This window comes from Polistes canadensis, unplaced genomic scaffold (genome assembly GCF_001313835.1).
Source record: "Polistes canadensis isolate GaletaPanama2010 unplaced genomic scaffold, ASM131383v1 scaffold_34, whole genome shotgun sequence".
NCBI lineage: Eukaryota > Metazoa > Arthropoda > Insecta > Hymenoptera > Vespidae > Polistes > Polistes canadensis.
This window is the reverse complement of record NW_014569581.1, coordinates 76182-91854: the sequence shown is the minus strand read 5'-3', so window position 1 is coordinate 91854 and position 15673 is coordinate 76182. Positions and strand designations below refer to the sequence as shown.

Sequence of the window (15673 nt, the reverse complement as noted above, 5' to 3'; positions counted from 1 at the left end):
ACAAAATCTAAATACAATTCCTAACGCTTCGAAGCAATTCAGATGCTTCATTTTGTGGATATGGAACCAACGATGATTGAAACACTTTTTGAAATACATTTTGAAATCTGGGGATTACGTCTTCGATCGTTACATTCATGTCAAGTTCTTTGCTAATGCTAGTAACTCCTTTGCCTTCAATGCCACATGGTACAATATGATCGAACCATGTTAAATCGGTATTACAATTCAAAGCTAAACCATGTGTAGTAATGTAACGACTGCCATGAATGCCAATAGCGCAAATTTTTTTGTCCTTAACCCAAACTCCAGTATCCGGTGAGGTTGTTCCCAATATGTTAAATTCAGCGCAGAGGCGTATAATCATTTGTTCAATCTGACAAACATACCATTTAATGCTGGGATTAAATTGTTTCAAATTTAAAATAGGATAAGCTACTAATTGTCCTGGTCCATGAAATGTTATAAGACCACCTCTATCCGTTTTGTAAAATTCTGCTCCAAGATTTCTTAATTTCTTTTCATTTTCGTCTGTATAGTTTTTATTCCTAATTCCTATAGTGTATACAGGATCATGCTCAACTAGCAATAATGTGTTACAAGTCTCATTGTTTAGTTGCTTATTATGTAAATTGGAAAGTATTTTTTGAAGTCTTACACTAGGACCATATTTTAATCTTCCTGTCCATAATACTTTAACAACGTTAGTCCGCATTATGAGATTATTTTCAAATAAACTTAATTCATATTTAAAAATAATATAACTAAGTAAAAAAATAGTATTTAATACAAATTTTTCTTATTTTTTTCATTAATAAATTTACAACTATTCCTCTTATTTTTCACAAGGCTCCTTTTTTTCATAAGACTCCTCTTTTTCACAAGACTCCTCTTTTTCATAAGACCTGTCTTTAATTGCTAAATAATTAAGTAATGATACCTGTAAATAATAGTAAATTATATCTTTAAGAGTTATATAAATTATTGACTTTTTTTCTCAAAATGATAGTACTGTACACACATAGGCATCTGTGGCTGCATATATTTTTTGCGCTTCATTTAAAGGTTGAATATGCCATCTACTTTTTCTTACTTCTGGATTCTTATCAATTTTCTTTTTTAACTAAAAAAAAAGAAACAAATTTATCATACATATAAATAATAATAATAAAAATAAATATAAAACCAACCATATAGGCAGTCAAGTTTTCTAAACTCCAACGACAGGAACGGTTTAGAATCTTATTTGCAAACGGACCACATTCAATGCAGTTTTCTTTTACTGCTCTTGCGGCTGGAAATTCAGAAAAATCTCTTCCAAGTTTCCATACATCACTACAACAAATTGATAGTAGATATTAAATTAAAAAATAATTAATACATATTAACCTTAACTTACTTTTTAACATTAACGCCAACAAGCTTAACTTTTGGATGAATTAAAAGTTGCACAAAAGCTGCTGGTAACTTTGATAAATTATATAAATGTAACAGATGGCAAACAGATTCGTTTAGACAAATTTGTGCTAACGCTGTCTTTTTGCTTCCTGTTCTATAATCAAATGGCCATTCTAAGTCAAAGCCTATCGGTACAATGTTGTCTTCAAGTTTTTCAATCTCTTCTCTAAAGAAATGGATTTTTAACATGTAACACAAACATAATAAATAATTATGAAGAGAATATAAAATTTAAAACCTTACATAATGTTGTCACAAATCTTGGCACAATCATGAAAGTTGTTAGAGAAGTTTATTTTTCCTTTAAATATTATTGATGGTAATGCTGCAATATCAAATTTCTCTTCTTCGTACGTTTTTTTATGAATATTCTCCTGATCAAATTTAAACAAAATTAAAACAATATTATATAAAAGTATTATTTAGATAAAGTTATTAAAATATATAAAATAATATATTTTTTCGTCAGATGAACAAAATCTTGTAGATATTCTCAAATTTTTATTTTTATTTACTACTTTGTACTACAAAAAAGATAAAACATATATTATAACTGGTTGTTATTTATCTATTTATAAGATATATTTTAAAGCTATTATCTATCGAGTAATTAACTGCATTACCAGTTTTAAAGAGTTTCGTGAATTTTGACGAGTAATCATTTTGTCAAAATTAGAGAAATATTATTTTATTTAAATTAATATGTTGTTACACATGAAATCTATATATATTATTTAGATCAACTATGATTTATCGCTAATTTAAAACATAGGTGGCCAACATGTCGATCCCGAAGCGATTTTTGGTTGATTATAGCCGACAGATGATTTCTGACATATTGTCATCTATCAATGCATAAGACACATGCTTGATCTGTTAAATGGCAAGATTTTAGTAGATAAATCGCGAAACATTCTTAGGATGAAAAGTCGATCGCATATAAAATAAAGTTGGTTATCTATAAAATGTTACTTTTCAATTGGACAAGTTTTATTAAATATAAATAATAACGTCACTTTTCGATTGGATAATTTTTTTCAAGCTTTTTATTGGCCATATAAATAAACCAATAAAATTTATATTCACATGCATTCTATATATTTTATACTAGTAGTACTTCCGGATTGCAGTACTTTGAGAGTAGTCGGATGGATATTGTTTACATGTGTTGGAGTATTATAAATAAATAAAACAAAAGTAAGTAATAAAATTGAGAGATAATATTTATAATATAATATAATTAGATAGAGCTACTAAATATTTTTAAGGGCTCTGTTAAATTACGACTCATATTGTATTTTTGTTTTGCATTCTATTTGTTTTCTTTTTTTCTAACCTTAAATATTTTTGTACTCTATATTTATATTTAATTATTATTATATTGTTAGCAGATTTAATTGACTTATATTATATTTATTTAATTATTAATTATAATAATGTTTTAAAAAGGTTACAATAAAATAATGTTGTTATGTTATATTTTAGTAGAGTAAAATTTCTAGAGAATATTTATCATTTTTATTATATTTATTAGTTTATTATATTCATTTCCATGAATATTAAAATTTTCATATATTATATTTAGATGGAATCAGATTATGATGAAGACCGCAGTGGTTGGGGTGATGAAATGGGTCGAAATGCTGATGAATGTGGAGGCGAAGATACATTTGATAATCCTCAAGAAGTTTTAAGTGAATGTTTAGATAAATTTAAAACTGCTGATTATATAATGGAACCTGGAATTTTTACACAATTAAAAAGGTAGTTATAATATAGTTAGTAGTTATATATTTATAGAATTTTATTTTATCATTTTATAGATATTTTCAAGCGGGTGGTAATCCAGAACAAGTCATAGGATTATTATCAAAAAATTATACTGCTTGTGCACAAATGGCAAACCTCCTTGCCGAGTGGCTCATTCTCGCAGGAGTCAAAGTTACGGATGTACAAGCAATGGTGGAAAATAATTTAAAAGACATGATTTTGAAAACGTTTGATCCTAAAAAAGCTGATAAAATTTTTACTGAGGAAGGAGAAGTATGTTGATTTTATTTTATGTATAAAAGAGGAGACTACAGAAGTAGGAAATAATGTTAATTATAATTTTTTATGAACATAGACACCAGCCTGGTTAACAGAAATGATTCAACATCCTACTTGGAGATCGCTTATTTATAGACTTGCTGAAGAATATCCTGATTGTCTCATGCTAAATTTTACTATAAAGGTATAGATAAATGCACATCAATTTGTGAATGTGTGTGAATGTGTGTAATTGCATTATTTAAATATTATACGCATATATTATTAGTAATTACTATTTTGTTATATAGCTCATATCCGATGCTGGTTTTCAAGGAGAAATTACGAGTATTTCTACAGCTGCACAGCAAATAGAAGTATTCTCTCGTGTTTTAAAAACAGCTATTGCTGGATTCTTACAAAACACGGAGAACTGGCAGTCCAGTATTCAAGAATGCGCGGTTAGTAATTAAAGCATCATATTTGAATTATAAAATTGCAAATTTATTAATAACAAAGTATAATACATTTTTTATTTTTACAGAAAATGGTGTGTCATGGTCAACACACTTACGTTTATAGTCAAGTATTATTACAAATACTTGCACAAGAATCCAAAGGTGGATTTATGATGAAAAGACTTTCTCAGGAAATTACTAAATGCGCTCAACAGAAGTAAGAATATTATAATGTTTATTAAATTTCAACCCGTGTTCTTTTAACATACGTATAATAATTAATTTACAAATTTCTAGTCGACACGATGTTACTCCAATCACGATGGCTCTCAATGGAGCAGCAAGTAGCCCTGCAGCGTGTCAAGCATTAGCATCCATGTTATCACGAAATACTTTAAATCCTGCAGATATCACAGTATTATTCCGTAATTATTCAGCAGCAGAGCCTCCATCGATTGAATTACTTCGTAATCCTCAATTTTTGGGTAATTTCATATATTACACATTTTTTATATATAATTCTTATAAAATAAGATATTCTAATTTTTTATTATCTTTTTATAGAACTATTAGTGGATGCGTTATTTAAACCCGGGGTTAAAGTAAATCCTGAACATAAATCAAAATACATATACTTATTAGCTTATGCTGCAAGTGTATGCGAAGTTCCTGCTAAAAAGGGTAATGCCCGTAAAGTTAATAAAGAAGAACTGAAGACTACTATTCAAGCAATTGAAAAAGTTCATAATATTTGCAATATTAATAAAGGTTCCACTGAACTTGTTGCAGAACTACAAACTCTTTATCAATGTTTACGGTATATTTTAAATAACAAAATTTACAATGCATTACCAAAAAAAAATGTTAACAAATATTAATTATATTAATAATCCTTTACAGCTTTCCTGTTGTAAGTGTTGGAGTGATCAGATGGGTCGAATGTACAGTTACAGAACCATCATATTTTAAATTGTGTACAGAACACTGTCCCGTTCATCTTGCTTTGCTCGACGAAGTTGTTGTTTGTCATCCTTTATTGCATCCAAAGGTATTGCAACTTCTCGTACAACTATTTGAAAGCAAACAGGATGAGCTGGAAATACTTGTACAGGTAAATATTTTCAAATAATTGATTTCAAAATGAATCGAAGTCTTATATATCTAATGTACAATTTTCTTTTTTAAGTTGGAAATGAAAAAAATGTTGATTGACAGGATGGTCAATTTATTGAGTCGTGATTGTGTAGTTCCAGTAGTATGCTACATAAAACAATGTTGGCAGCGTGGCGATACTGATGTGTCCTTAATTCGATATTTTGTTACCGAAGTATTTTTTATTTTCTATTATCACTCATATAATTAACAAACTTGAAAATTATCTTTAGTGTTTTATTATTTTAGGTATTAGAAGCAATTGCGCCTCCTTACACGCCTGAATTTGTGCAACTATTTTTGCCAATGGTTGAAGACGAAGAAATAACAGGAACTATGCGTGGAGATAACGACAATGACCTTGTTTCCGAATTTATAGGTAAAATTAATATTTTTAATATGAAAAGAAAACAAGAGAATCCATTTAATATAATATATAATATTTTTTTTTATATTTTTATAGTACACTGCAAAGCACATTGTCCAGTTGTAAGATGACGCTTAAAAAACTAATAACATCAACAACAAAAGTTAAGTCAAAAAATAGCCATGACAAAGTGGAAGATGATTTTATTTCATACGTGAACTAGGATCATCATACATAAGTTATTTCTATAAATGTAAATATTGGATGAATTTTCCTACCCAGCTGTGATACAGAGATTTACTGTTTTTCTGTAACAAAAATTTTATTTGTTATCGATATAATGATATCCTCCACAATTATTATATAAAAAAAAAACTTCAAAAGGAGAAAAAAAAAGAAGAAAGTTACATTAAAACGTAATGCATTGTATTGTTATACACAGCGCATTTATATATCATGTATATGGAGCATTCCACGTCAAATCGACCGCTTATGATCTCGACCCCTTTCGATTTGGCATTTTTGAGTTGCGTAAACAAATATTTTTTAATTCTTAGAACAGTTTTCAATGGGGTAGAAAATGATAAAAAAATTTCAATCAAATCGAAAGGGATCGGGATCAAAAGTGGTTGATTTGACGTGAAATGCCCTATATATATATATATATATATATATTATTATATATAAAAAAAAAAATATATATATATATATATATAAATAAATAATAAAAATATATATACATTAATAAAGAGAAATACTGTCATATAAAATGTTAACGTTAAAACACAATCGTACTCGCATTGTATTAATTATTTTCCAACTTCAAATACTTTAACCCTTTGAGTGTTGAATATTCTTAGCCAAAGCATTTCACAGGGACAAAGTATTTTATTGCTAGTATGTGTTACATTATCTAATTATACTAAGCACAGCTAATAAGACAAATATAATCATTATTCTCCTAAATTAAATTACATAAGAAAGTTTTTCATAAAGCATAATTTGAGTGGAACAAGACTTAAAACAATTATCCATACACAAACAGAGATTGAATTATTAGCATTCACATCGACAAACACCTATATGCGTCCATAGCACTCAAAAGGTTAATTAATTCAAACAAACTCAAACTGAAAAACACCATAGACTTACTGATCTTCGAATTTAATATTTCTCAGCTGTAACAAATTAGTTTTTGTATCGAATGATAAATAAGAAAAGTCATAGAAAGTAGACTTAAATATAAAATAGTTAAATAATTAAATCGATGATTGTATTGATATAGAAAAATAAATTAGAATCAATGGAAATTTTGGATTAGATTTAAAGCTATACGTACTGACTGGTTTTCCATCTTTCCATTGCGTAAATTTAACGTTAACCTCGTCACGCTTTTGAGCTTCTACTCTGATATCACTTTTCAGAGCTTGTCTAACAAGTCTGGCAGCAATTTGAGAATAATTTATATAGCTGAAAAAAGAAATATAAAATGATAAAACATTTGTTCAATATAATGATTTCTGGACGAAAAGTTATATAATATATGAAGAATTTTACATGATATAATTCTATCACACTATTAGTTGTTACTTTTATAACATAATTATGGTATACAATTTAATAGAAAAATATAATTAAAATCTTACTTCAATCCTGCTTGTCTCCACGCCGACATTTTCGTTAATTTATGTTATTACAAAAATGAATAACCAGAAAAATGAATTAAAGACTAGCTTGCGTTTACTGCAAAGATATACAGTGGTTCTCAACTACAAATCATTACAATCGTTTTAAAATATTTCTCGCATGCGTAACAATACGACAGAATTAAAAAGAAGCGCGAAATTTAATTTTTAAAAGCTTTTTAAAAGCTCCTGTGCTTTAATTTTATTAGTTAAAGAAAAATTACATATAACCTCATAAAGAAAAATAACTTCTTTATAAAAGTACAATTATAAAAAAGACAATCATGCAATTAGATTATTTCATATGCATGATTTATTTTATTGTTGTGTGTAAATTACACAATTTTATGATTTATTTATAGATTAGAGAGAAGTATGCTGAAATTATTATAATAATGATAATATATTTGAAGTATTGGAAAATCCTTTCTATGTAACATGCAACTAATGACGCCACGTATGTAATTGAAATGTTGGCTATTGACTGTTGGTGAACGTCCATGTTTTCTTGTGTCATACAAGACTTTTTACAAAATTGAAAATAATTGAAATAATATATATATATATATAAATAAATTGTTATTATATTTATTAAAATCATGTTTAAAAAAGGAACTATTCTTGTTCTTCTATTCTGTGTTTTTGTTAATTATGGAAATGGGTTATATTTCCATATCGGTGAAACCGAACGAAAATGTTTTATTGAAGAAATCCCTGATGAAACTAAAGTATTAGGTACAAATATTATTGTTTATATGTTTATTTATATTCTAAAATAATGGATATCTTTATTTATTTAATAGTTCATTATAAGGTGGAATTGTATGATCCAAGAAGCGATGGATTTATGAAAAGTAATACTGGAATTGGTATGCATGTTGAAATTAGAGATCCTGATGACAAACCTATCCTTTCTAGAGTTTACAGTTCTGAAGGAAGAATCGCATTCACATCGCATACACCTGGAGAACATATTATTTGTTTATATTCCAACAGTACTGCATGGTTTGGTGGGACACAGCTGGTAAATTATATTACATATCTATCAAGGTTTATATAGTTTTTATGTATCATAATTAACAATATGATTTTACAGAGAGTACATTTAGATATACAAGTAGGAGAGCAAGCAATTGATTACGCTAATGTAGCACAGAAAGAAAAGTTATCCGAATTACAATTGAGAATACGTCAACTTGTAGATCAGGTCGAACAGATAACCAAAGAACAAAACTATCAACGAGTAAGAAACTTACGAAACAAAATGTAATTAATGGTTAAGTATTACTTCTAATTGTTCTTTCTAATTATTCATTTCAGTATCGTGAGGAACGTTTCCGGCAAACATCGGAAAGTACTCATCGCCGTGTGTTTTGGTGGTCTCTTAGTCAAACACTTATTTTATTAGTTATGGGTGCTTGGCAAATGAGACATCTTAAGTATTTTTTTGAAGCTAAAAAATTAGTCTAATAACGCTTGCAATTTGTCATTTCTTTGATGCTCGTCATTTTTAATAATAGTAATAATATATCATTGTAATATATATATTGTATCGTATAATACATAATATTTTATTTTTTCAAACCATTTGTTTAAATACGTATTCTTATGAAAATTTCTTATCAAAAGTTTAAACGTTCGTTATATAATATTCTAAATGATTAAATTAATTTTTTGATATATCTCATTTAACTGTTCATAAGTGATATGTGTATATATATAGAATCAAAACTACTTACCTTTTATTATTATTATGATTTTAGTTTACATTCAAGAATTATTATATTGAAATAACTAATTTCAACCGAATGAATTATAATATCGAAGAAATATTGTATCAGTGTATAAAAGATCATAAGCACATATTTATATACCATGTTTTTACAATAAAGATACTTCATATTAATAAAAATATTATTATAAATTTAATTAAACACATACAATCAAAGAAAATGCATGTATACATCTATACAATTGTCATTGATTAATTAAATTAGTATAATTAATAACGTAAAAAAAATCGATTAATCTAAAGTTAAATCATACGTTAATCTCTATCTTTTGCTATTAATTAATAATTGTAGAGTTCAACAATCTCTTAGGATATGACAATTACGCGAAGTAATACATCATCAGAAATTATTTGATGGAAGCCATATTTCTATCATCTTTTTATTTTTTCATCTGCTTCTAGTGATTTTTATCTACAAATTTTATTCGAATTAAATGTATCGTTTAAATTAAAAATATTGATGATAGTTGTTTAATCACAATCTAATCGTATGATACATATTTTAATATTTATTAACAGTTATATGTTAAATATATACGAATGAAGTAAGACTTAATGTTTAATTATTGGTATAAAAATTTAATAATTTATAAGATATATAAATAATTTTAAATTTGACGTATTACATGACGTTTATATTTCCACTTCTGTCATACTACGGTAACAAATCTCCAAAAAATGTATAGAGAAATTAATGTTTAAGATCTCATAAAGCACAACCTGATCTGTCCTAGTAGAATTTTATTAAAATATCAGACTGTAATAATTTATAAGATGTATAATAATTTTAAATTTGGCGCGTATTTAATTGACGTATCAAAATAAGGGTTATATTTCCACTTGTGTCATATACTGCGATACAAATCTCTAAAAAATACATAGAGAGATTAGCGTTTAAAGTCCAATAAAGGTTGAACAACCTGATTTGTACCTAGTAGAGTCTTATCGAAGTATCGGACTGATTCGTATTGACGACAATCGTTATTTATTCGTATATTTAAAACTTATATAAAGCTAGGGCTATATTGTTGCAAGATAGATGTATATATATATATATGTATATATATATATTTCTTGTAACTTATTTAGATAAGACCTTTCCAAACTGTAAAGTGGCAGTTTATAAGTGTATACAATAAAGTAACATACTAACCTACGATATAGTGTAACATTAAACCTAAATTGAAAAAAATGTTTATCTATCTTTTTTATTTTATAAATATATGGACTTTAAAAAGTCACTAAACCGATGCTAGAATAATTAAAGTTTATTAATAATATAATATTTATCAAGTTTTCGTGCATCTATAATGATTAATATATGAAGATATACTTTTGATATTAAAGAATAGTTTTTGCAAAACTATTTCATTCAGAGTCGACTTTTGTTTGCAAAAAGTGTGATTATCGTTTATTAATGCTCATGTACGTCGATATCGATGACATAATTTTTAGTTTATTGTTTAATATATTTCTTTTTTTTCAGATAGATTATATATTCTGTATACATAACTGATTAAAGATTGAGTATTTTGCTGCTAGATGGTAAAATTACAAAATAATATTGCTTTGCATTTAGAAAGAAATTCAAGTGTTGCATTTAAGCGGTGGTACATTATCCACCACGGCTTTTACAGAGATGGTTGGATTGGCGGGCGGGGGAGGTCACCTTTATCCCTCGCCCCCAATGCAACCTAATCCAGAACGTGAGTATTATCATTTTTTATTTCGTTTTTCAGTGTTTCTTTTATCTCTTATAAATTTTTATATTTTTTTTTGTAGTTAGAGAAATGTCTGGAATTGCACCCAGTGCTCCTACAAGTGCAGATGCTTGTTTAAGTATTGTGCATTCTTTAATGTGTCATCGTCAAGGTGGTGAAAGCGAAGGATTCAGTAAACGTGCTATTGAATCATTGGTGAAAAAGCTTAAAGTAATTGTATTTTTATACAAAGCGTATATTGCTTGATCTATAATATTTATTTTTTGTAATAATAAATTTATCTAATTTGTGTTATATTTATGCATAGGAAAAGAGAGATGAGTTAGATAGCCTAATAACAGCAATCACTACAAATGGAGCACATCCCAGTAAATGTGTTACCATACAAAGAACACTCGATGGCAGGTTGCAAGTTGCTGGACGTAAGGGTTTCCCACATGTCATTTATGCACGTATCTGGAGATGGCCAGATTTACATAAAAATGAATTAAAACATGTGAAATATTGTCAATTTGCTTTTGACTTAAAATGTGATTCAGTATGCGTGAATCCTTATCACTATGAAAGAGTTGTTTCACCTGGCATAGGTAAGTTGTCTTTATTTTATGTACTCATCTATATTTAAATATTTCAAATTTGCATTTACACATTGTTATTATATTTGTTTATATTTGTTTATATTTTTGGCGTTATTCGCTTGATAAGCTTTTGTGAACTCAGTAGTAGTAGCACCATAAGAGTAAATGATTTATTATTGTGGCCTTGGTGTATGATGGAAGGGGTTGGTTTCCCCCGCACAGACCCATTCTTTGCAGACCTGTCTGGATTGTCGCTGCAACCAGGAGTAGGTGTAGGGCCAGGCAGCAGATTGGTGAAAGATGAATATACTGTTGGGGGTGGCGGATCAGCAGCTGCCGGGACAATAGGAGCGGCTATGGATGTTGATGGTGAAATGAATCAAACTATTCAACACCATCCGCCTGCACAACCTCCTACAGCAAATAACACACCACAACCTCAACAAGGTTTTATACCAGGTTTAGCACCACCTAATCCAAGTAAGTTAAATATTTTTTCATCTAATTGTTGATTTTATTACATTTATGCCAGTGCTATTTAACTAAATACAGTTTTCGATCTTTCTCATATATCAATTTATATTTTTTATATACAAATTTCATAGGTTTGAATAGTACTGGCTTATGTAAATGGTATGTATACAAGAATTAATGAAAAGATATGTTGAAATGCAATAAAATGCTCCACGAAATGTGACTATAATATTTTCAATAATAAGATTTACTTATATATGCGTATAAACAATTAAAATGCTTTTCGTTATACAAGGTGGAATGATAACTGTAATACAGGGGGTAGTTTTACATAAACAAAATAAAAATTTGATATAACAAACGAAACCCTTCCCTTATTATTTTAAGATTACCATTCCATTCTGTATAAATATTGATGTCATTTTTAAATATTTGTTTATACATTTAGTATGTTTTGTATTTAAATAGAAAAAAAATTTTTTTTACTAAGTATTATAAATGTTAAATATGGAGCATGTTTGAATAAATATAACATGACTATTTTCCATAGCACAAAATTTGTACTGCAAGTTATGCTATTGCGACAATAAATATGCTATTATTCTATTACTTTATTTCAAGTATACAATTATTGCTTTAAGGTATATTATATTATTTTGCAGTTTTACATTTCATTTTTGCTTTATTATTTTCTTTTTCTTTTGTTGTTGTTGCACAGCTAATGGTGAGGGTATATTTGGCAGTAGTGGGGGAGGGAATAGTGGTAATCCCCACACTAAATTGGACGACAATAATTGCCCTAGGCAAACTTGGATCCCTACACCTCATCACTCTTCGACACATAACATACATCATCGTACGTATATGATAAAAAGCTTTTTTTCTGTTTTTATTGTACTTTATTTTCTTTAATCAGCTATCGCTTTGTATACAAAATTAATTTAATAATCCTAAGTATGCAGCAGAATTGTTCTATCTCAAATGAATAATTTTCAGAAACACTGGGTAAAAACTCTGTGAAATTTCGAATATGATATTAGTACATTTGTATTGTGTATTGTGTATGAGTCACATTTGATTTTACAGCAGTAGTACATCCAATGAGTCACACCGTAGGTAGCCAGCAGCAGTCAATAAACACAGGCAGTGGAAGCAACAGTACTCAAATATTGAGTTCACCTCAAGGACAATCAACAGACACATTCTATGGAACTACCACCCCTCCTCAAGATATTAATCAACCGTCAACAAACGTTGAGGCCTTAGCAGCTTCCTTAGGTATATTTTTTTTTCTTTTGCTCGTTATAGTAATAAGAAGACGTAACATTATTTTAGGCGAAGGTCAAAATTCTCCAGTGTCACCTGTACATATTCACCATTCAAATGGATTTACTGTTGGCACAGCAACGAATCCATATAATTCCGGAGCTCCGCAATGGACAGGAGCTAATACACTTACTTACACACAAAGTATGCAACCTCCAGATCATAGACATCTTCACGCTACATCTTACTGTAAGCTTAAATTTAGTATTATGTTACAAAATTTGTCTAATAATTCTTCTTTCTTAATATATTGCCAATTAAATAGGGGCTGGTCATGGAGGAGACGTTGCTGGAAATATTGGTGGATTATTGTCTACGCAACCAGCACCTGAATATTGGTGTTCTGTTGGTTATTTTGAACTAGATACACAAGTAGGAGAAACTTTTAAAGTTAGCAGCGGTTGCCCAACTGTTACAGTCGATGGTTATGTAGATCCAAGTGGAGGTAACAGATTCTGTTTAGGCGCATTAAGTAATGTACACAGAACGGAACAAAGTGAAAGGGCACGTCTACATATAGGTATATATATATAAATTAAATTTAAATATTAGATTACATAGAGTTTCTGAGATTTCTCCAGCCAAACGGTATCAGCTTAATTTATGCGTGAAAATAAGAAAAAAATATTTTTCATGTACAATATTGGAAAAATCTCAGACACCCTATGCATTTATATATATATATATATACTTAAATGAATTGTATTAATTTTACTTCAGGAAAAGGTGTAGTGTTAGACTTAAGAGGCGAAGGGGATGTGTGGTTAAGATGCCAAAGTGAGCATAGTGTTTTTGTACAGTCTTATTATTTAGACAGAGAAGCCGGTCGAGCACCTGGAGATGCGGTACATAAAATATATCCTTCTGCATATATTAAGGTGTTTGATTTGCGTCAATGCCATAAACAGATGAGAGGACAGGCAGCTACAGCGCAAGCTGCTGCTGCTGCACAAGCAGCTGCTGTTGCAGGTCATCTTACGCATGGAGCACCTATAACTAAAAGTTAGTGTCACAGTGCAAATACAATATTAAATATTATTACCCAACAATTTGTAAATATAAACAAACCTCGTATAGATTTAAGTGCAGCTGCAGGTATTGGAGTGGATGATCTTCGACGACTTTGTATCTTACGTTTAAGTTTTGTGAAAGGTTGGGGTCCTGATTACCCAAGGCAAAGCATAAAGGAAACTCCATGTTGGATTGAGGTATAAAAAGTATTATTTACAATATTAGCATATGAAAAATATTGGATGTTATTCTAATGACTAATAAATAACATACAAAATTTATTATATTCCTCTTAGGTACATTTGCACAGAGCTCTTCAGTTATTAGACGAAGTATTGCATACTATGCCAATTGATGGTCCACGTGGTATCGAATAATTTTACATACATTTTGATAATATACAAAAAGAAGAAGAAAGGTCACAATGTTAGAGATGTGATGTGCAAAATGTACATTATGTATGTAAAGGGACTTTTAATATGTAACACATTCTTAAGATTTTAGATTGATATAATTTTTGAAAATAGAATGAATGAAATGGAAATATTCAATACAATCGCAAAAAATTGAAGAAACTTTACCGTATAAATTTCATTGAAGCAAGTGTTGGAGAAAAAGAAGAAGAAAAAACGAAACAGAAAAAATTAAGTTTGAAATACCAATTAAAATTCGTCTCAATGGTTTACAGTATATACAGATCAAGTCAGTTAAGATCGACCATTCGAATAATTTCTACACTAAAATTGTATTGTAATTTGTACGCTTAGCTGACTCACGCTGTATATGGTACAAATTATAGAAATAAAATGTATGCCACGGCCTTGTACTATTTCAACAATGTACAAAAATTAAACAAAGGGGATATTATTATTTTTTAATCAAAAAGTTATATTTTACTCTGACGAAATATATCTGCAAAAGAAAAGAAAAAAAAGAAGAAGATTAAAAATGTATTCTAGTAGACATTTGGTCTATCTTATTATAAAGCTGAAATTATTTAAAAAAAGAAGGCAGCTGTTTCAGCTTGAATAAAATGCATTGAGTAAAACAAAATTAAAAGAAAAGAAAACATGTAAAATACATTCTCAAAAGAAATAGTCATAACGTTATTTTATTGAAATCAATGTATGAGATACATTATCATCATTGATGATAATATTCATATCAATATATGAGATTTATCTTTTAATATAGTTTGAAATATGTAATCTGCTAAATACAATGAACTTAACATTTGTAATATACTATTTGGAAGAAGAAAAAGAAGAAGAAAGAAAGAAAGAAAGAAATGAGGACATTTGAGTGCATAATACAGAGATATATTCTAGGGGTGCACTAGCGTACAAAATCCTGTCTGATGATATATAGCCTTGAGACATAGAATTGATATAATAATCATCGATCGTACAAACTATTATACACTATAAATAGATAATATCAATACTAAAATCTAACTTCAATATGTGACATATATTTGATTAATTCATATATGACTGAATTGTCAATAATAAATACGATGATAATAAGCATATTATAGACGAGCTCTTATTAAGTTATTACATGTTACCTGGAAGCTATTTTAAAATCATTAATAATATTTTGCACTAATTTGGTATTGTGCCA

At 28.5% G+C, this 15673-nt stretch overlaps 6 protein-coding genes across 18 annotated transcripts; 3 read left to right on the top strand and 3 right to left on the bottom strand.

The window, feature by feature from the left end:
- Window positions 1-7: 7 nt before the first annotated feature.
- On the bottom strand, window positions 8-715 carry LOC106784364 (putative lipoyltransferase 2, mitochondrial). The gene has a single exon (XM_014743810.1). The coding sequence runs from the start codon at window positions 713-715 to the stop codon at window positions 8-10; it is 708 nt and encodes a 235-aa protein (XP_014599296.1).
- LOC106784403 (Werner Syndrome-like exonuclease) lies at window positions 343-2218 on the bottom strand. 2 transcript variants are annotated; one of them, XM_014743887.1, is made up of 6 exons: window positions 2082-2218; window positions 1702-1832; window positions 1400-1624; window positions 1191-1335; window positions 1022-1123; window positions 343-918 (listed from the first exon to the last, which is right to left on the bottom strand). In XM_014743887.1, exons 1-6 carry the CDS (start codon window positions 2118-2120, stop codon window positions 784-786), a joined length of 777 nt encoding a protein of 258 aa, XP_014599373.1. In that variant the 5' UTR covers window positions 2121-2218; the 3' UTR covers window positions 343-783. The 2 variants fall into 2 exon arrangements, with proteins under 2 accessions (XP_014599373.1, XP_014599374.1); XM_014743888.1 differs by having other exon boundaries at window positions 783-940.
- A 354-nt stretch (window positions 2219-2572) lies between these two features.
- Window positions 2573-5841, top strand: LOC106784402 (negative elongation factor D). The gene is made up of 12 exons (XM_014743886.1): window positions 2573-2655; window positions 3044-3222; window positions 3282-3501; window positions 3584-3691; window positions 3798-3947; window positions 4031-4161; window positions 4242-4429; window positions 4509-4761; window positions 4845-5055; window positions 5131-5271; window positions 5346-5475; window positions 5560-5841. Exons 2-12 carry the CDS (start codon window positions 3044-3046, stop codon window positions 5592-5594), a joined length of 1746 nt encoding a protein of 581 aa, XP_014599372.1. The 5' UTR covers window positions 2573-2655; the 3' UTR covers window positions 5595-5841.
- LOC106784404 (ATP synthase subunit epsilon, mitochondrial-like) lies at window positions 5628-7255 on the bottom strand. Of its 2 annotated transcripts, XM_014743889.1 has the most exons (4): window positions 7110-7255; window positions 6803-6933; window positions 6616-6641; window positions 5651-5771 (listed from the first exon to the last, which is right to left on the bottom strand). In XM_014743889.1, the coding sequence occupies exons 1-3, from the start codon at window positions 7136-7138 to the stop codon at window positions 6628-6630; spliced, it is 174 nt and encodes a 57-aa protein (XP_014599375.1). In that variant the 5' UTR covers window positions 7139-7255; the 3' UTR covers window positions 5651-5771; window positions 6616-6627. The 2 variants fall into 2 exon arrangements, with proteins under 2 accessions (XP_014599376.1, XP_014599375.1); XM_014743890.1 differs by lacking the exon at window positions 6616-6641 and having other exon boundaries at window positions 5628-5771.
- A 375-nt stretch (window positions 7256-7630) lies between these two features.
- LOC106784369 (transmembrane emp24 domain-containing protein eca) lies at window positions 7631-8735 on the top strand. Its single transcript, XM_014743816.1, has 4 exons — window positions 7631-7883; window positions 7952-8172; window positions 8245-8391; window positions 8469-8735. The coding sequence occupies exons 1-4, from the start codon at window positions 7748-7750 to the stop codon at window positions 8616-8618; spliced, it is 654 nt and encodes a 217-aa protein (XP_014599302.1). The 5' UTR covers window positions 7631-7747; the 3' UTR covers window positions 8619-8735.
- Window positions 8736-9868: 1133 nt separating this feature from the next.
- LOC106784432 (mothers against decapentaplegic homolog 4) lies at window positions 9869-15327 on the top strand. Of its 11 annotated transcripts, none has more exons than XM_014743955.1 (12): window positions 9869-10365; window positions 10427-10646; window positions 10723-10871; window positions 10969-11248; window positions 11441-11719; window positions 12432-12569; window positions 12800-12991; window positions 13070-13228; window positions 13305-13559; window positions 13760-14041; window positions 14117-14247; window positions 14347-15327. In XM_014743955.1, the coding sequence occupies exons 2-12, from the start codon at window positions 10580-10582 to the stop codon at window positions 14425-14427; spliced, it is 2013 nt and encodes a 670-aa protein (XP_014599441.1). In that variant the 5' UTR covers window positions 9869-10365; window positions 10427-10579; the 3' UTR covers window positions 14428-15327. The 11 variants fall into 11 exon arrangements, with proteins under 11 accessions (XP_014599441.1, XP_014599436.1, XP_014599437.1 ...); XM_014743950.1 differs by having other exon boundaries at window positions 9870-10340; window positions 13049-13228; XM_014743951.1 differs by having other exon boundaries at window positions 9870-10365; window positions 10431-10646; window positions 13049-13228.
- Window positions 15328-15673: the final 346 nt, after the last annotated feature.